At 41.0% G+C, this 21,626-nt stretch overlaps 1 protein-coding gene across 1 annotated transcript in view; it reads right to left on the bottom strand.

The window, feature by feature from the left end:
- Window positions 1-415: 415 nt before the first annotated feature.
- AMDHD1 (amidohydrolase domain containing 1) overlaps window positions 416-21,626 on the bottom strand; it is a 23,272-nt gene continuing 2,061 nt past the window's right edge. The window contains exons 2-9 of the mRNA XM_017516181.2: window positions 17,540-17,646; window positions 15,365-15,429; window positions 13,058-13,335; window positions 8,791-9,016; window positions 6,926-7,050; window positions 3,369-3,462; window positions 2,651-2,811; window positions 416-1,363 (exon numbers count right to left, since the gene is read on the bottom strand). Of these exons, the coding sequence (XP_017371670.1) occupies window positions 1,276-1,363; window positions 2,651-2,811; window positions 3,369-3,462; window positions 6,926-7,050; window positions 8,791-9,016; window positions 13,058-13,335; window positions 15,365-15,429; window positions 17,540-17,646 (1,144 nt within the window). The 3' untranslated portion in view covers window positions 416-1,275. The remainder of the gene's footprint in view (window positions 1,364-2,650; window positions 2,812-3,368; window positions 3,463-6,925; window positions 7,051-8,790; window positions 9,017-13,057; window positions 13,336-15,364; window positions 15,430-17,539; window positions 17,647-21,626) is intronic.

Genomic DNA, 21,626 nt, shown 5'->3' with positions numbered 1-21,626 from the left:
CATGCATTCAGGCTCTATGAACCTGAAGTTAGAGATCATTTGGAGAGTTAATCTTTACTTCTCAAATCATTTCTTCCTAAATAGGAAGAAATGATTTTGAAGATGATTGAAACATTTAAAAATATTTCAAATATACTTTGGGAGGCCAAGGTGGGTGGATCACGAGGTCAAGAGTTAAAGACCAGCCTGGCCAACATGGTGAAACCCCATCTCTACTAAAAATACAAAAATTAGCCAGGCATGGTGGCATGCACCTGTAGTCCCAGCTATTCGGGAGGCTGAGGCAGGAGAATTGCTTGAACCTGGGAGGCAGAGGTTGCAGTGAGCCGAGATTGTGCCACTGCACTCCAGCCTGGGTGACAGAGCAAGACTCTGTGTCCAGAAAGAAGATTTCAAATAAACTTACATGGCTTTTAAAACACCCCTTTATATGTAAATAATTAGCCATTCTTTACAAATAATTTTGTAAATTTCCTGAAAAACTCTAATAAAAAAGTTGCTGATCTACTTCCAGGTTGAAAGGAAACAACAATAAGAGTGACAGCAAATATTTATTGAGAGCTGTAAAATGTGTTTTACCCAATTGTAATGTGAAGAATCAAAATTTCTTTTAAATTTCCAAAAAAATTTACATGATCGTATTTGGTAAAAATGCATCCATTTCAGGAAGACCCCTAGGCCTTTGTATAAAATGATGTATCTTGAGTGTTGCTGGGAAGCTCTACTGCTGAGATTGAGAAGACCTTAGAAACGAAATGACATTCTTCATCAGAGGACATTAATTCATTTGAAAAGCATCTAGAAAATAAACTACTTGGGGAAAGGAAATACTATTTGCTTAACAGAAGGCTATATTTTAGCTTCATTGGGGCATATCACTTAGATTTCTTTCTATCCCTCAATGTTCACCAAATATAGTTTAAAAATGAAATATTAAATACAGTCACAAGATGGAAATTTTAAGCCAAGCCTATTTTTCACCACAAAGGCATTTTTGTGATATCCCATCATATTAATCTACAGAATATTTGTAACCAATATTTGTGAAATAATTGGATGTTTTGTGATTTTAATCATAATAGGTTTACCTGTTTATATGTCAAATGCATGTGTTAAATGAAAATAAATCTATCCCTTGGGTTTTTTGAGTGACTTAAAAAGACATTGAAGTACATTTAGGTTTAAGTGATATAATTCTGGTAAATACTAAGGTGTTAACTTTTAATGTAACTATATTGACTTATTTCATATAGTCAAAACGTCTTTTCAAATCTATCACGTTTTATAGATGACTTTTCCTTTAGCTATAACGTATTCAATTAATTCATAATGGCCTCCAAACTGGTAAATCAAATGCTCCCATCTAAAAAAAACAAAAACAAAGACAAATATTACTTCAATGTGTGTGAGTAAAAATTATCACTTTATCAATAAATGCTAATTTTAAAATGCATTCCCTACAGATTTATTTACACCCAGCCAATGGTATTTGGGCTTTCTAAAAAAGAGTATATAACTAACTGGTCTATGGTAAATCAAATATTGTTTAGTAATATCGTTTAAGTACTTGATCTTAAAACATTTGCTTCATTAAATGATACATAAATGTCACCATCAGCATTACATGCAATACAGGGAATGGTTTCTGATCATGGAGAGAATTCTAAAGCAGCTCTCTCTGGAGGACATGAGGTCCAAGGGCTAAAATGGGTTGATAAGAGTCAAGTAGCCATAGGATTTACAACTTGCAGATTTAGAACAGTAAGACCCTGATATGGTTTTGGCTGCTATGTCCCCACCCAAATCTCATTTTGAAGCCATATCATGTTTTGGCTGCTATAATTCCCACAACTCGGCTCCCATAATTCCCACATTGTGGGAGGGACCTGGTAGGAGTTAACTGAATCATGGGGGTGGTTCTTTCCCATGCTGTTCTGGTGATGTGAATAAGTCTCACAACATCTGATGTGTTTATAAACGGGAGTTCCCATGAGCACGCTGTCTTGCCTGCCACCATGTAAGACATGACATTGCTCCTCCTTTGCTTTCTGCCATGATTGTGAGGCCTCCCCAGCCAAGTAGAACTGTGAGCCAGTTAAACCTCTTTCTTTTACAAATTGCCCAGTCTCAGGTATGTCTTTATTAGTAGCATAAGAACAGACTAATACAGACCCAAATTATCGCACTGGAGGCCCAGGCGGCAACAGACTGTGAGTGAATGAGTGATAAGCCACCAGGAACAGGAAAACTAAGTTTAAGCTTTTGGGATCCAGTCGGCACGAGCAATCAGAAAGGGAATGAACCAGAACCAGGGTGACAAGCCAGAGTTGGGAGCAAGCCGAAAACAGAAGCCAAGCAGAAAAACACAAACACATGTCAGAGGGCACAATATGGCCAAAGTCCAGGTAAACAGAGCAGAAACCTGGAAATCTATGAAAGATACAAGACAGATGAAGAGATCTTGAAAACCCTGTAGTTTAGGACCTGTCAGTAACCTCGCTCATTGGAAAGGGATCAAGATAGAGGGGTCTGAGTAGCGTCTGAGTTCAGACAGAGCCTGACACTAATAATTAGTGGAAAAGGGATTTAGGCCTCATCTATATACTACCGTGGGCATAATATAAAAGAGCTAAGTTGGGAGCACACTCACTGGGTTGAATTGATGATAATGAGATCTCCCTGTTTGCCAACTTCCAACGATCCGTGTGTATGAGACTTTCCCAGTGCATAAGCTGCATTGATGGTGGCAGCAGCCAAGGCCTCAGTCATGGACATTCTCATGTTTACGCAGGCCAGATGCATGACCATTGGCTAAAGCAGGAAGAGAAAAGCATTGGAGAAAAGAGACATATGGCAACTGCAATTTAAAACATTTCTCAACACAGCACAACAAATAAAGGCAGGTACAAGAGGAATTGGCTCAGTTGCAACGGGAAAAATCTAAGTTTATACATAAAGGTTCTTATACTTTGGAAAAGATTCCTTTATTATAAGGATTGTGTATTTAATATTTATTGACAACTTTTCAAGACCACTTACTACACACAATGAAGTTCACTTCCACCCTTACTAACTAAGACCTCTTGGAGTTTATGCTATTCTCTGAGGAAAGGAAATGGGTTACATAAAACCACAGTGCTCAAAGCTGAATCAGAAAATGATGCACAAAGAAGCTTCTCTCCTCTCTCTATGCCTGCAGGCGTTTATGTGGGGCAGAAAAATCCAACTACAACACTGTCTACCCCATTTTTTCTTGTTTCACAGAAAAATATTTTTAGATTGTTTTAATAGCTAGTGAAATATTTTTAAATTATTTATATGCTTGGTAAATATTCTGCTCAGAAAGGTACATGCAAAAACATAATTACCATTGAAAAGCAATATGCATTGGGGTTGAAGTCACTGCCCAGAGCAACTATTACTCCTTCATCTAACATCTTTCTGGCTCGAGGTTGTTTCAGTCTAAGGGGAGGAAGAAAATATATCAGTCTCTAGAATTCGAACTTTTGTAGAACAGCTGTTCAGAACAGAAGAGGCCTTGAGACAGTTAACACCTTCATATTCTGGAAGAAGCAGAAACTCAAGGTTAAATGATAAGTGGTAGAGTTACATTTTATAATCCCAGAACTCCTGATTTTTATCATTTTGCTTTGGAAATTACTTAGATATGACTAACATTTAATTTATGATTATCTCATCCATCTTTTTACATATTAAGGCATTTTTGCAAAGGGAGGAAAATACAGCTTACAAATGGTTTTGAAATTTAATAAGCTTTTTGGTGACTCCAAAATTAAACAATAAATGAGGTTACATTATGCTTTTTTTTTGAGATGGAATCTCCATCTCTCGCCCAGGCTGGAGTGCATGCAGTGGCGTGATCTTGGCTTACGCCAACTTCCACCTCCTGGGTTCAAAAGATTCTCCTGCCTCAGCCTCCCAAGTAGCTGGGATTGCAGGTGCATGACACCATGCCCAGCTAATTTTTGTACTGTTAATAGAGACAGGGTTTCACCATGGTGGCCAGGCTGGTCTCAAACTCCAGACCTCAGGTGATCCACCCACCTTGGCCTCCCAAAGTGCTGTGATTACAGGCATGAGCCACTGCGCCCTACCATAATATGCTATTTTTATTACTTTTCATTTTGTAATTTTCTATTCATATCTGTCCCTTCCTCCCCCCACTTTTTTTTTTTTTTTTTGGCTTCACACTCTTTGTAGGTCCTTTAACATTTTGAAGGCCCAAGAATTTAGTGTGTAAAATATTTAGACTTCTTCCTGGATTAGGCATCTCCCTGACCTCCCTGGTGAAATATTCTTTATTCTTTAGGACATATCTCAAAAGTTACATTAAAAAGCTTAAAAGCTCATTAACGCAATGAGGACTGATTTAATTTGGGAATAACTGCTGTAATAGGGAAAGAGTCCAGCAGAGATGATTCTCGCCCTAGAGTCACTCCCAGTCTGGAGCGATCATTGGCAGGACCACTTAGAATGTTTTTCAACAATGTATGAGAGGAAATGAGTGAAGCAGAGACAGCAAGTGAGGAAAAGGTACAGCTTCAAAGGTCCCTGCAAGTCATTCGAATGGCCCTCCTCCCCTTCCAGAAAGACTTAGGGGAAAAAGAGAAAAAAGTGAGGCTGTGAAAGTATTAAAGGTGCTGCATAAAAACCAAGGAGATACATTCCCTGAATACATTTAAATATTACATGCAAATAAACATAAAATGCATGATTAAAGCAAGCCCTTAAGTAGCATAAGGCAATGGTTATTCTGGAAATGAGAGTCAAGAGCGAATTCGTGGGAGAGCAAGGGGACTTGCTGGTCTCTCCTGATGCAGATATCAGAAAAATACAGAAACGAGAAGCCAGAAAGAAGAGTATGGCCTCACTTTGACTCCCTTGTGGTCCTAACAGCAGGCTAAACATGTCTGTGGCAATGGCAGATGACAGCCTCTGCTGGCAATAGGAACGAAGTTCAGACTTTTAATGGTGAATTGCCTTCCAGTACCACAAAGTCTTGGGACTTTGCTCCATGTCACGAGATTCAAGACAAGTTAAAGAAAGCATTTTTTTTTTTTTTTTTGAGATGGAGTCTCACTCACTCTGGTGCCCAGTCTGATGTGCAGTGGCATGATCTTGGCTCACTGCAACCTTCGCCTCCCGGGTTCAAATGATTCCCCTATCTCAGCCTCCCAGGTAGCTGGGACTACAGGTATGTGCCACCATGCATGGCTAATTGTTGTATTTTTAGTAGAGGTGGTGTTTCGCCATGTTGGCCAGGCTGGTCTTGAACTCCTGACCTCAAGTAATCTGCCCACCGTGGCTTCCCAAAGTGTTGGGATTACAGGTGTGAGCCACCACGCCTGGCTGAAGAAAGCCTTTTTTTAAAAAAAACAAAAAACTTCTTTTTTTCCTTTTTTTTTTTTTGAGATGGAGTCTTGCTCTGTCGCCCAGGCTAGAGTGCAGTGGTGTGATCTCGGCTCACTCCAACCTCCATCTCCCAGGTTCAAGAGATCCTCCTGTCTCAGCCTCCAAGTAGCTGAGACTACAGGTGCGTGCTACCATGCCCGGCTAATTTTTTTGTATTTTTAGTAGAGATGGGGTTTCACTGTGTTAGCCAGGATGGTCTCTATCTCCTGACCTTGTGATCCGCCCTCCTCAGCCTCCCAAAGTGCTGGGATTATAGGCATGAGCTACCGCACCCAGCCAAAAAAACTTATTTCTTGGGTGGTAGAGAATTAACAAAATTAAATATTGATTGATGACTTAGATTGATGACACTGGAAATGTATAAGACATTGGTCATACCAAAAACAGTTATTGCTATTTCTTGATTGTAGTCTATATTGCGTTTACTCTTTAAGAGAACAGTAATAATAATAAAAAGGTATAATTTCATACATGTGTGTATAAAATCATAGTGGATTTGCGAAAAGCACTGACGTATTCCCTTCTTTGCTTTTCTAAAATTTAGTCGGAACCTGGTCTTATCTAACCTCAGCACAATTCACGTCTTGGGCTGGATGATTCTTTGCTATGGGTACCTGTTCTGTGCAATGAGGAATGTTTAGCAGCAACCTTGGCCTCTACCCACTAGATGCCAGTAGCATCCCCTGCTTGTGACAACTGAAAATGTCTCCAGACACTGCCAAATGTCCTCTGAGGGACAAAATCACCCTGGGGTTGAGAACCACTGTCTTAACTGCAGAATGACTCCCCATACAAAAGACCACATATCCTAGCTACACAAAAGGCACCTAGTCCTAAGAGAAGATAAACTTCCTCTTGACTGTTGGCCTCCCAGGTCACAAACTTGGGGCTGTCATGTAAGTAAGCGGTATAGTGGGAAGGGTCAGAAGACCTCAGATCTCATATTGGTTAGAATTAGAGCAACAGATGGACTAAGGGTATTCAATTCATAGCTGGCATACAGCAAAATATCTGGGGAGATTTTACAAAATATATGTCTCCTCTTTCCTACCACCCCCAGGATTTATGAAGATTTATGACAATTATGGTACCCATTAACATCCTTTTAGAAAAGAGCTCATGCAGATTCTGAATACTGTTAAATATCCTTAACATCTTATGCATATATTTAAAAGTATGGCATCTATTTCATTATTTACTAATTATAAAAGTAATGCATAGTAATTCTTTTTAATTGGAAAATTCCAAAATCCAGGAATAATAATCCTCAATAATCCTCCTACTCAAAGGCAATCTGGCTCTAAGTTCCTTTCTCAGGGAAATTCATTTATGAACATGAGTCCAGGGTGGTATCTTCATGAGCTGAGTTTTCTTCATCTGCATTTTTAAGGGATTTGTAAGGGCAATGCAATAACGTCTGGGCACTTTGGACGTCTATGTCTTCACAGCTTGTACTTGCAGCTCTTGGGTCTGGGGTGAAAAACGACCTTACCTCAGCATGTAGGCTGTGGTGGGCAGAAGGACCGCAGAGCACCTGGCCGTTGCCATGGCAACAATGCCTTCATCACTCACTTCTTCCAGGTGGCTGATTGCCTGGGCTCCCAGTTCAGCCCCAAGCTAAGGAGAATAGGCAGAGAAGGAAAGATTTAACAAACAGCAACAACGAATCAATGAAGCTCCATTAAATTGTTTTTCCTACAAAGAGAAACACTGTTTTATTGTCAAGATTTCTCGCTGACCGGGCGTGGTGGCTCACGCCTGTAATCTCAGCAATTTGGGAGGCCGAGGCGGGTGGATCACGAGGTCAAGAGATTGAGACCATCCTGGTCAACATGGTGAAACCCCGTCTCTACTAAAAATACAAAAAATTAGCTGGGCATGGTGGCGCGTGCCTGTAATCCCAGCTACTCAGGAGGCTGAGGCAGGAGAATTGCCTGAACCCGGGAGACGGAGGTTGCGGTGAGCTGAGATCGCGCCATTGCACTCCAGCCTGGGTAACAAGAGTGAAACTCCGACTCAAAAAAAAAAAAAAAAAAAAAAAAAAGATTTCTCGCCAACCAACTGTTATAAACTCAATCTCCCCAAATGGGTGAAAGGTTTGTAATGGGCATTCATCTGAAAATCAGCTGCTGTGCTGCTTCAGAAACTATTCTTAAACATAAATACTTTCAGACATTTTGTGAAACAGAAAATATCATGCATCTTATGGGTCAGAGGTGAGAGAAGGGATCTAGAGCTATTTGGGAGAATTGGGAGGACTTGGTGGTTGGATGAAATGTGGTAGGTGCGGGGGAGGCGGCAGTCAAAATGATATCCAAGGTTTTGACTTAAGCAACCGACAGGTGATGGTGATATTCAATGAAGCAGAAAACGGGACAAGACTTGGAAGCGACACTAAGAGATCAAGCTGGATATAATGTAGTTGAGAGGAGTGCACGTGGGGTATCTGTATCTGTATTTATGCCCCAAAGGCAGTTGTTTATTTAGGTCTGAGGCTTTAGAGAGAGAAGCCTAGATTCATGACTGCAGGGACTTTGTCTTACTGCTGAATGCTGAATGCCTAGGACAGTGTCTGGCACACAGTATTCATTCAAATATTTGTTGAAAGGATGAATAAGTGAATGACTTTGAGCAAAGATATATGGCTTTGAAAATCATCCTGTGGCTATTTGTGGTGTGCTCCACTAAAATGATGTGGATGCTGCCACAGAAAGATCTAAGAAGGTGCAAGTGAAATTAATATACTGTGCTAGTGTGGCTTTGTGTGCCAAGCAAAATACGTTAGAAATTTAGTAAAAGAGGCCGGGCATGGTGGCTCATGCCTGTGATCCCAGCACTTTGGGAGACCAAGGCGGGCAGTTCACCTGAGGTTGGGAGTTTGAGACCAGCCTGACCAACATGAAGAAACCGCATCTCTACTAAAAATATAAAAGTAGCTGGGCATGCTGGCGCATGCCTGTAATACCAGTTACTCGGAGGCTGAGGCAGGAGAATCATTTGAACCCGGGAGGTGGAGGTTGCAGTGAGCCGAGAACATGCCATTGCACTCCAGCCTTGGCAACAAAAGCAAAACTCTGTCTTAAGAAAGAAATTCAATAAAAGAGATCACTGAGGTAATTCTTTTTCTATTAATACTAACGTTACCAGCAGATGAAAATGAAAGTAAATGATCAGCAAAAAAGTAAGTTTTTAATGGAAGTCAGGGTTTTCAAGGCTCAGCCAGACCAGTCTGTACATTGTTCAAACCAATTTCCCCATTCCATATCTTTTCAGAGGGCTTTGAACAAACTAAGTTTCCCATAACATGAATGTGCAAGAATGGATGTTGACGAGGGAAAAACTAAAGGTCAACCGCACCTCAGCAGCCTTCATCGGGTGGAGTTCATCCCCATGGAAGTTAATCTGTAACCCTATATCTTTTCCACTTTGAAGAATCCTTCTGGTGGAATCGAGATCAAAGACACCCTTCTCACAAAATACGTCGATATTGTCCACATGTATTTCCCCATTTCTGCTCAGTTCCTTCAGCTTCGGGAGGTGGTTATTGATGATGTCATCAACAGCTTCAGTAGCAGTTTTTCCTCTGGGGGAAGAAAATGAGATTTCCATGGGCAAATATTAAAAACAAAACAAAACAAAAAAAACAAAAGAGATAAGGTTACCTGGCACTTGAAGAACCTGAGGAGCGGTATAGGTAAATGAACTCAAGCCTCAGAAAGGTAGAGAAAGACTCAAAGCTATAACTCAGGGCTCTTCACTCTCTGGGCCGCATCTATATAGTGGAGGTACTGACAAGTCTTCTGTATGCACTGATCCTATACACAGAGACTCAAATGGTTCATCCATTCTGGCAGCCCTGTGTTACCATTGGGGATGCCAGCAAGACCACCTGGTTGAAAAGCTTCATTTGGCTGGTTGTGGTGACTCATGCCTATAATCCAGAACTTTGGGAGCCTGAGGCGGGCAGATCACTTGAGGTCAGGAGTTTGAGACCAGCCTGGCCAACATGGTGAAACCCCATCTCTACTAAAAATACCAAAATTATCCAGGCATGGTGGCGTGTGCCTGTAATCCCAGTTAGTTGGGAGGCTGAGGCAGGTGAATTGCTTGAGCCAGAGAGGTGGAGGTTGCAATGAGCCGAGATCTCACCACTGCATTCCAGCCTGGGCAACAAAGCAAGATTCTGTCTCAAAAAAAAAGAAAAAAGAAAAGCTTAATCTTTCTGTCAAGGACACTCAGAGGGCATTCTAGATACTCCCCATGATAACCCACCTGTGGTCCCCTTACCTGAGCCCAGCTACCACCCCACCCTTTTCTTCCTCCACGATGTTTCCCAAAGCACCTGCCTTAGGCTTTCTGCTTCACCATCTGGGAACATGGGGGAGGAGGATGGTAGGAGGCTCTGAAATTCTCTCTAAAATTCTGGAAGAGTCGGGCATAGTACCTCATACCTATAATCCCAGCAACTGGGGAGGCTGAGGCAACAGGATCGCCTGAGCCCAAGAGTTTGAGGCTGCAGTGAGCTATCATTGCACCACTGCACTCCAGCATGGGCAACAGAGCAGGGCCTTGTCTCTGAAAAAAAAAAAATTAAAAGAAGAAGAATAGATAAAATAAAGTTCTGCAGTAGTTACACGTTAGAAAAGCCTGGGCTTTTAGAGTCAGACAGACATGGAGCTCTACCACATGATGGCCACATAACTTAGGAGATGCTCTTTAGCTGTTATTTGAGCTCGGGTTTTACCAGTGGGAATCAAGATGTAGACCTCAGGGGCTCATTGGCAGATGGAGAAAATTTCCATGAAACTGCAGCTCTGTATTTGGCACACAGAAGGCTCCGAGCAAACCAGTTGGGTAGGTGGGTAGAGGTGGACTATGAGAGACAGGCACTTACACAAGTTATTTCTAATTCTCAAGACAGTCACATAGAATAGGGTGGTATTTAGCTCTGTTTCACAGATAAGTAATTCATGTTCAGAAAAGTTACGCCGTGAGCTCAAAATCACCCAGGTGGAAGTAGCCAAACTGGATTCAAACCCAGATCTGGCATCACTTCAAACAGACTTTCCACCACGTCACACTATCTTTTCTACTGAAAAAGAAAGCAGACCATTATACACTTTATATTCTGTTTGAAAAGAAAAAATCTGTTTTCTATAGAGAATGTCTCGAGTCTCTAGTGAAATTTTAAGCTTTAATAATTCTAGAAGTATATTAACTTTTTTTTTTTTTTTTGAAATGGAGTGTTTCTCTGTCACCAGGCTGGAGTGCAATGTTGCAATCTTGGCTCACTGACTCCCTAGTTCAAGTGATTCTCCTGCCTCAGCCTCCTGAGTAGCTGGAATTACAGGCACACGCCACCATGCCCAGCTAATTTTTGTATATATATATTTTTTTCGAGATGGAGTTTCACTCTTGTTACCCAGGCTGGAGTACAATGGCATGATCTCGGCTTACCGCAACCTCTGCCTCCCGGGTTCAAGCAATTCTCCTGCCTCAGCCTCCTGAGTAGCTGGGACTACAGCGTGTACCACCATGCCCAGCTAATTTTTGTATTTTTAGTAGAGGCAGGGCTTCACCATGTTGATCAGGATGGTCTCAATCTCTTAACCTTGTGATCCACCTGCGTCGGACTCCCAAAGTGCTGGGATTGTAGGCGTGAACCCCCGTGCCCGGACTTGTATTTTTTTTTTTTTTAGTAGAGACGGGGTTTCCCATGTTGGCCAGCATGGTCTTCATCTTCTGACCTTGTGACCCGCCCACCTCAGCCTCCCAAAGTGCTGGGATTACAGGTGTAAGCCACTGCGCCTGGCCTAATTCCAGAAATATAAATGCTAAAACCTTACAAGAAGGATCACTGGAAATAACGTTTCTTTTCTACATAACTAGTTTTGTGAATTTTGAATAAATTTTAATATTACTTTTTTAGTTCCTCTGATTGAAGATGATAATTAACATGGAGGTTAATTTTTATTAACATTAAATATTTATATTTTTCCATAACAGTGACTATAGCTAATAGCAACGTATTGTTTTCTTAAAAATTGTTAAAAATAGATTTTAAGTGTTCTCACCCCCCACAAAAAGTGATAAGTATGTGAGGTAATGCATATATTAATTAGCTCGATTTAGCCATTTCTCAATGTATACATATTTTAAAACAACATGTTCTACTTGATAAATATATTATTTGTCAATTTAAAAAATAATATATAGGCTGGGCGCAGTGGCTCATGCCTGTAATCCCAGCACTTTGGGATGCTGAGACGGGTGGATCACGAGGTCAGGAGTTCAAGACCAGCCTGGCCAAGATGGTGAAAACTCGTCTCTGTTAAAAATACAAAAATTAGCCAGGTGTGGTGGTGTGTGCCTGTAATCCCAACTACTCAGGAGGCTGAGGCAGAGAACTGCTTTAATCTGGGATGTGGAGGTTACAGTGAGCTGAGATAATGCCACTGCCCTCCAGCCTGGGCAACAGAGCAGGACTCCATCTCAAAATAATAATAATAATATATATGCACATATTTTTTGAGATAGAGTTTCACTCTGTCGCCCAGGCTGGAGTACAGTGGCACAATTTGGGATCACTCCAACCTCCGCCTCCCGGGCTCAAGTGATTCTCATGACTCAGCCTCCCGAGTAGCTGGGATTACAGGCACGCGGTGCCATCCCACCCGGCTAATTTTTGTATTTTTAGTGGAGACGGGGTTTCGTCATATTGGCCAGGCTGGTCTCAAACTTCTGAGCTCTAGTGATCCACCTGCCTTGGCCTCTCAAAGTGCTGGGATCACAGTGTGAGCCACCACGCCTGGCTTAAAAAAGAAATTTATATTCTGGAGTTTACAAAATCAGATAAATGTAAAAGAAATTAAACCAATTAAATTTGTAAATGATGACTGTAAATCTGTAGTTTTATATTTATATATCTGTTATCAATGCTTCAGATTGCACTAAGATTTTGGAGGCATCTTATGCATGTTCAAATCCTATTTCTTTTAGATAGTTCAATTAGCTCTTGGAACCATGAGCCTTCCTATTTAGAAATTCCAGGACCAAAAGGAACTCTGGACAAATGAAATGCAACTGCAGAAAGGAACAGGGTTCTCTATGTACAGCCACGCAGAAGAAACTTTTAGATAACAGGGAAGGCTAAAAATCATTTACAACAACAAAACAAAAATGTTTGCTGTTAAGTAAGCAAACAGATGAACAAAAGAGAACCTCTTTGAATCACCTAGACCACAAAGTTTGAGTTACCTCCTGAAGAGTGTTACTATTAATTTCTAAAGTGCTTTTAGAAATGCTAATTATCATGGGAAATTATTCAAATTAATATGTGTAATTTTAAACGACATACAAAGGTCCATTTATTTTTCTTAACCCAAAGAGCTCGAGACATCTCTTCTATCATAATTAAAGGACTAGCAGACTGATGAGGCTAAGGAATCTCCTTCCTAAAACCGAGTCTGCAGGATGTGTGGCCATTATTAAGGTCTTTCCAAAGACTTTCCCCCATCTCCCTGTACGAGCTAACGTGCTAATGGACCTCCACCCTGGGGAACGCAGCCTCCACTTCGTTTTCACTGCTCTTGAGTTAAACCCCGGCCCCACTGGCTGAGATTACTTAGGCACTGAATGAGCCCCGCAGTAGGTGGTCGAGATGCCCATGTCCAGCTCCCGCCGGGCGCGCTCAATCACACGCAGCATCTTGAGCTCGGTCTCCAGGTCGAGGCCGTATCCGCTCTTGCACTCCACCAGCGTGGTGCCAGCCCTCATCATGCACTGGAGCCGCTGCTGGAAGGAGCGGAACAGCTCCTCCTCCGAGGCTTGGCGCGTGTGCTCCACGGTGAAGTGGATCCCTCCTCCAGCCTGGTGAATCTCCATGTAAGTGGCTCCTGCCAACTGAACACACGCCTCATTAGTCCGGCAAATGCGAGGAAGTTGCAGGCAGGTCTGCTACCTCCAGGGGCGATATTACATGATGATTAAGAAGCCATATGGCACGGGCACCAACCCATCAGATTAGAACGGTACTGGGATACACAGTCCTGGAAGCCCCTAGTTTGCCAGACACTGGATTGTGGGGAGCTCTGAAGGGGTTTTCGGAAGAGAATGCAGTGGTAGAGATGGGAGATGAGGTGGGTGGCCTGTTGGGATCTCAGGGCAATGGCAATTAAAAATTGGCACAGAAGTATTGCAATCTTTTAACGAGTCAATCAGCCGGCAATCAGACTTGCTAAGTCTCAGTCTTCCCTGCATCTCTCAGCTTGTTTGAGAAAACAAAGCTTAGGCAACTCAGGAGTTGCAGGGAACCCAATTGCAATTATTCAGATCTCCACTAAAGCGGCCCGGGAAGTTTCCTGGTCTCAAGCTTCAAACTCTATTTGGCCATCAGAGCTTGGAGGTTGACCTTTGTCACTCAGAGAGGCTCTTCCTGGGGTCCCACTGGGCTCCAGTTACTCTGGGCAGCAAGTATGGTGGAGAGAAAGGATGTAAGCCTGGGCTGTCCTGGCCAGAGTTTTTATCCGGCGTCTGCCATCCTCCAGCTAGTGACCCTAGTCAGCACCCTTCCCTTCTCTAGACCTGGCTTTCTCCATCTACATAATGAGGATTGGATGGTAAATCTCTTTCTCCATCGATACAATGAGAGGATTGGACTGCTTTAGGCGCTGAAATTCTGTGACTTAATAAAACAGTCTTAAAGACAGCTCCAGTTTGTAGATTGTTGAAGAAGGTACATGATAATCTGAAGAAAAAAATTGTTTTTTTCTTTTCCCGAAATTAGCCAGTTTAGCTGCTAGGAGGCACTTTTTTTTTTTTTTTTTTTTTTTTTTATAAAACTTGTGAAAATGGCTCCAACCAGGGACTTAGGAGTTGGCTACAGCTAGTATATGACTAACACAGATTACATTTTGTGATTCTTAATAAGTCTCAGTTTTCTGAAAAAGAGAAAAATATAAGACAAGACATTTTATTTTTGTGACTAGTAACATGTTTCCAAGCTTTACTCCAATGAATGGCGATTTTCAAACTATTCCTTGAAGCCCTTTCGAAAACAACTAGAGATAGTGATTTGGAATAGAATGTGGGGAAGGAAAGAGAGGGGGCCACTAGTGGGCAGGAGCAGGCCTGTGTATAATACAATGATTTGGGGCAGCTATAAATAAGTTTTATTGTCATTTGCTTGCCATACCCAGGCAAGTAAAAATATCCATTAAAAAGATATGTTGGCCAGGCGCAGTGGCTCACGCCTGTAATCCCAGCACTTTGGGAGGCCAAAGCAGGCAGATCATGAGATCAGGAGATTGAGACCATCCTGGCTAACACGGTGAAACTCCGTCTCTACTAGAGATAAAAAAATCAGCCAGGCGTGGTGGTAGACGACTATAGTCCCAGCTACTCGGGAGGCTGAGGCAGGAGAATCGCTTGAACCTGGGAGGTGGAATTTGCAGTGAGCTGAGACTGTGCCACTGCAATCCAGCCTGGGCAACAGAGCAAGACTCCATCTCAAAAGAAATAAAAATTTTAAAAAAGGCTGGGCGTGGTGGCTCATGCCTATAATCCCAGCACTTTGGGAGGCCGAGGCTGGCGGATCATGAGGTCAGGAGATTGAGACCATCCTGGCCATGGCGAAACCCTGTCTCTAAAAAATACCAAAAATTAGCTGGACTTGGTGGCGTGTGCCTGTAGTCCCAGCTATTCAGGAGGCTGAGGCAGGGGAATCACTTGAACCCGGAAGATAGAAGTGTCAGTGAGCTGAGACCATGCCACTGCACTCCAGCCTGGCAATAGAGCAAAAAAAAAAAAAGTTTTCTAAAAAAAAAAAGAGATATGTTGACATATGTTGCAAAGCTTGATAGCCTACTAACTCCTTAGCAAAAGACTTTATGTTTGTGCTTTATTTTGATTTGCCATGATTCATTGCAGTTACCTTCATTGCAAACTCGTGAACTCTTTCACCAGCCCATACTGGATGTGTGTGTGCATCCACCAAACCTGTAATCAATAAATCAAGTCAAAAGAAAAAAAAAAAGAAAAATAAATAAATAAATAAAGTCATCTTATATTTAACAAATAGCACTTAGACAGCAGGCAGACAGCAGCACTCTACTCTGCTGCTCTGGGGAAAGTGTGATGGTGGCCATCCATTTTGAAGGAGCATGAAAGGAAGAATTTGTCTGGTTCCCTTGACAGAGAGGAAAGAAGACTGACTTGTTGTATGGCTGGTCTAGAAAGCTCTAATGAAGGAGGTGATGCAACACAATGAAAATATCCCTTATAGAAATACAGCCCCTTTTGCTCAATAAGTCTATGCTCACCAAATAAGCTTTTATTTTATTTAATTAATTTATTTTTGAGAAATGGTCTCACTATGTTGCCCAGGCCGGAGTGTAGTGGAACACTCACGGCTCCCTGCAGCCTCAACCTCCCAGCTCAAGTAATCCTCCCATCTCAGCCTCCCTAGTAGCTGGGACTACAGGCATGCACCACCACACAGGCTAATCTTTGCCACGTTTCGTAGGCTGGTCTTGAATTCCTGGGTTCAAATGATCTGCCCGCCTCAGCTTCCAATGATCTGCCCAACTAAGCCTCCCAAAGTGCAGGGATTATAGGCATCGGCCACCTCACCTGGCTCAAATAAACTTTGAAATCAGGTTGTCAAACCTACTAGTTGAGCAAAACCATGAAACTTATCAACAAGGAATAATCTGGGTATTAAAACATAAGACTACAATCCCTTCCTCCTGCAACTCTGAGAAGGGAAGATATGAAATCAGGAAGATGAATCTATCTTCAAGAAAGACATGTATTTTAATTAAAGAGATACTATAAGACAATCACTTGAAACTTTTTTTATCCAGGTGCAATTCAGTAACGTGTGTCTTTTCAGAATGTTTTAAATATCTTATGGATTAAATGACTCATTATTGGCTTTGATTGGACTAAGATCAAAAGCCCCTACTCAGATTGCTTTCTTCTATATTCCTCTTTCTCATAACATTTCACCCTGACTTTGTCTCCTGACCCTCAAGAATCATAAGGAAAGCCAGCGCAGTGGCTCACGCCTATAATCCCAGCACTTTGGGAGGCGAAGACCAGAAGATCACTTGAGGTCAGGAATTTGAGACCAGCATGACCAACATCGTGAAACCTGTTGCTACTAAAAATACAAAAATTTAGCCAGGCACGACGGTGCACACCTGTAATCCCAGCTACTTGGGAGACTGAGGCACAAGAATTGCTTGAACTTGGGAGGTGGAGGTTGCAGTGAGCCAAGATCACACCACTGCACTCCAGCTTTGGTGACAGAGTGAGACTGTCTCAAAACGAACAAACAAATAAACAAATGAAAACCCATCAGGTAGAAGCTCTGTCAGATGTATACAATAAACATTTAAAAATATAAAAATTTTATATAAAAATATAAATAGGCAGCCCTTATGTTTATCTAGAGCTCAAAGTTTGTGAACCTTGTTTTGGATGATTACATGAAGCCATACAACATAGTTAATATAGGAGATGATGGTTAATAAACTGATTCTGTTGTCAATCTTTAAAGATACAAGTGAACTGCAGTGAAAGCTCTAGGATGTTTTTTTTCTTTTTCTGCCCAGAGCTGGATCCTTTGTTTCACACCCTATACAAATTTAGAATATTTTTGGTATTAGAGGCAGTAGCTGCCTTGCTTGCCTCTCCTATGCCATGGATTAATGAAGTTCTTTTACTGTTTTTGAACCTAAACACAACACAGCTGGTTTCTCTTCAGCATGTAAGTGGGAAGAAGTGGGGTCGAATGAATGGGCTTGATTGCCAGGTTGCCTTTTTCCTGTTTAGCAGTGTGGGGTAACACATTTCACCCTTTACCTTCAGTTTTCTAATCTGTAAAGTATAATGACACTCCCATACAGGGCAGTTATCAGGATCCAAGGGGAAACCATGTTTGAAAGCAGCTAGGCATTCAATAATAGAAATTCAATACATGGAACTATTATTATTTTTTAATATTATTTTGAGACTTTAAAACAAGCTGTTACTCTTCCTTTTTACATTTCTGGAGCAACTGTTCAAGCTACTTGTAGAGCTTTACTGAAAAAGAGATAAATACCTGGTAGAATACATTTCCCAGAGCAATCAATTATTTCTTCAAAAGTTTCTCCAGAAAACTGTCTTCGAATAACATCGGCAGGACCAATAGCTTTTATAAGCCCATCTCTGAAGAAAAATCAAGGAATAGTTACTAAAGTTTGGGGAAATCTTGTGAGAAATCTGATGGGTGATTTAAATATGTTTTCAGATGCTTTGGTGTTAATTAGTCAATATTTACTGAGTTTCTGTCTTAAACCTGAGTTTTTGGAAAAGCATCTCTAGCCACATTCAAGACAACCATGAAAGACTTAGATTAGCCAAAGCCATCCTCAGCAAAATGAACAAAACTGGAGGAATCACATTACCTGACTTCAAATTATACTACAGAGTTATAGTAACTAAAACAGCATGGTACTAGCATTAAAAACAGACACATAGACCAATGGAACCCAGAAGTAAGTCCATACATCTACAGTGAACTCATTTTTAGCAAAGATGCCAAGAACATACATCAGGGAAAATACAGTCTCTTCAATAAATGGTGCTGAGGAAACTGGTTATCCATATGTAAAAGAATGAAATCAAATCTAAATGGATTAAAGACTGAAATCTAAGACCTTAAATTATGAAACTACTCAAAAAAGGCATTGGGAAAACTCTCCAGGATATTGGTTCAGGCCACAATTTCTTAAGGGATACCCCACAAGAACAGGCAACCAAAGCAAAAATGGACAAATGGGATAACATCAAGTTAAAAGGCTTCTGCACAGCAAAATAATAATAATAATGTGAAGAGACAACCCACAGAATGGGAGAAAATAATTTGCAAATGACCCAATTGACAAGGGATTAATAACCAAAATATGTAAGGATAAAACAACTCAATAGGAAAAAGCTAATAATCTGATTAAGAAATGGGCAAAAGATCTGAATAGACATTTTTCAAAAGAAGAGATACAAACAGGTACATGAAAAGGTGCTCAACCTCAATCATCATCAAAGATATGCAAACCAAAACCACCATGAGATTTACTCTTATCCCAGTTAAAATGGCTTTTATCCAAAAGGCAGGCAATAAGAAATGCTGGCAAGGATGTAGAGAAAGAAGAACCCTTGCACACTATTGGGAATGTGAATTAGTACAGCCACTATGGAGAACAGTATGGGAGATCCTCAAAAAACTAAAAATAGAGCTACCATATGATCCAGCAATCCCACTGGTAGGTCTATATGCAAAAGAAGGGAAGTCAGTATATTAAAGAGATATCTGCTTCCCATGTTAATTGCAGCACTATTCAATTGCAGCGCTTCCAAATTCAATTGCAGCACTTCCACACTAAGTGCTGGAAGCACACTAAGTGCCCATCCACAGACGAATGGATCAAGAAAATGTAGTACATATACTCAGTGGAGTACTATTCAGCCATGAAAAAGAATGAGATTCTGTCATTTGCAACAACATGGATAGAACTGGAGGATATTATGTTAAGTGAAATAAGCCAGGCACAGAGAGACAAACTTAGCACATTCTCATTCATCTGTGGGAGCTAAAAATGAAAACAATTGAACTCATGGAGATAGACAGTAGAATGATGGTTACTAGAAGCTGGGAAGAATAGAAGGGGAGAGAAGAAAAATGGGGATTGTTAATGGCTAGAAAAAATATGGTTAAATACAATGAATAAGACCTAGTATTTGATAAAACAACAGGGTGACTGCAGTCTGCAATAGTATGTTGTACATTTTAGAATAACTGAGGGAGTACAATGGGAATGTTTGTGACACAAAGAAATGATGAATGCTTGAGATGATGAAACCCCATTTACCTTGATGTGATTATTACATATTGTATGACTCTTTTAAAATAACACATGTACCATATATATATATATATATATATATACACTATTTACCCATGAAATTTAAAATTAAAAATAATTTTAAACATTAAACATATGTTGCAGATAATTGCCATTTGTTCCCCAAGATCAATGTTCCCTTTTCTTACACTAGTAGAGCCCTATTTTTTTTTTTTTTTTGAGACAGAGTCTCGCTCTGTCACCCAGGCCAGAGTGCAGCGGTGCAATCTCGGCTCACTGCAACCTCCACCTCCCAGGTTCAAGCAATTCTCCTGCCTCAGCCTCCTGAGTAGCTGGGATTACAGGCGTGCAGCACCAGGCGTGGCTAATTTTTGTATTTTTAGTAGAGACAGTATTTCACCATGTTCAGGCTGGTCTCGAACTCCTGACATTGTGATCCTCCCACCTCAGCCTCCCAAAGTGCTGGGATTACAGGTGTGAGCCTCCATGCCCAACCTAAGCCCTAAATTTTAGTTGGACACGTGACCACCCAGAATACAGACTACATTTCCCCACCTCCCACCAGTCAGATATGGCCACAAGACTCAGGTCTAGCCAGTAGGATTGCCTGCTCTTTCTCTTCTTACTGGCTGGAATGCAGACACCATAAAGGTGGCCATCTTGGGTCATGGAGAGAGTGTAAGAAAGTGGGCAATGCATGGTGGAGCAAGGCAGCAGGGGGCCGGCTCCTGAGGACTCCATGGAGTACTGCAATCAATTAGCCCTGCATTCCTACATTTAGATTTTCACATAGAAGAGAAATAGACTTCCATCTTGTTTCAGCCGTTGGTTAATTTGGGTCTTGGCCACTCACAGCAAATTCATCCTTCCAACATGGAGATTCAGGGCTATAATCCTGACAGTTGGAATGTGTTGTTAAAAGCAGGTTAGGATAAGGGATTCAGAACTGGGACAGAAGTGGTTGGGGTAACCTAACAAAATGTAAGAGTGGAGGAGCAGAAGAAACTGGATGTAAAGAGTAGATGTTATGAAAGGAAAAGAAATAACAGTAACAATTCTTTATCACTAACAGCTTTTCTCTGGCCCAGTTAGATGATCTACCCCATGTGCAGTGAATCTGGTGATGGAAAGGACCAAAGGGATTAGAAATTGACACTTGAAAGGGAAAGAGCAGAGAACGCTCTTATGCAAAGAGTGGATGACTGCCACTGCTTTAAGAGAGGTCGTTTTAACAAAGTCAAACCTAAGGAATAAATCTCTAACATTCTCAGTCTGTGCCAGAGAGAATTTTGAGGGGCACTGGGTCATCTTCCTGACCCCACTAATCCTGTGCTTATCTACCTTTTGATAGTGTGGTTCTGCCATCCATCGGTGGACTCCTACCTATGTTGGAACAAAGGTTCATGTCCAAGGACAGTACTGAAGGAAACTAACAAAAAGCATTCCCCCAAAAGTGTTTTTTTAAGGTAGCCATTAAAATTATAAAGATATATATTACTGCTACGGTAAGATTTTCACTATTTATTACTAAGTGAAAAAAACCCGAGTACAAAACAATATACGTAGCTTCCTTTTCTAAAGCATGCATTTTTATGTGATTCTATTTGCAAAGGAAAACATCTGAAAGGAGAAGCACCAAATGTTGGCATTAGTTCCTCTAATGATGGAGTTTGAGTGAACTTTTCCTTTTTGTTCATCTGTATTTTCTTTTCCTAAAATGAGTATATATCACATGTACTTTTTTATGGGATAAAAATAATAGACATGTGTGGTTTTATTTACTTTCTATTCTGAGAAGTTTAGGAAGAATCTTCTGAAAGTAAAGCAAATTAGCAAGCAAGACCCCACTTCAGGAGCTAAAATATAATTATCATAATGGAAACAGTAATGAAGATGATTTAAGGAGGATGATGCTTCTTTGAGTGGCTCTCAGGGTGCTTTGTGAAAATTCAGAATTGTCACAAACAGTCACAGTTACTAAAACCTAAAAATTGGTCTGTTTTTTTAGATGGATAAATCTGACGCCTCTCTGATTCTCCCATTGGTTCAGGCACTCCTCCGTGCCATCTCTTATAATAAGCCTATTTGCACACATCTCTCTACCTTTGTGCTTACCGTATTGTATTATAATTATGTTTTTGTAGGACCCACCTTCCAGACCACAAGTCAACTCTCTCCTTTTTTTCCCCCTACTTTTCGTGGTTTTGATGTGAACATAGAACACGTGTTGGAACCCAAGACTTTATGTTGGTGCATTGGTATAATTTTTTTTTTTTTTTTTTTTTT

Source organism: Cebus imitator, unplaced genomic scaffold (genome assembly GCF_001604975.1).
Source record: "Cebus imitator isolate Cc_AM_T3 unplaced genomic scaffold, Cebus_imitator-1.0 Scaffold18, whole genome shotgun sequence".
NCBI classification, from domain to species: Eukaryota; Metazoa; Chordata; class Mammalia; order Primates; family Cebidae; genus Cebus; species Cebus imitator.
This window is presented reverse-complemented; position numbering and strand designations above follow the sequence as displayed.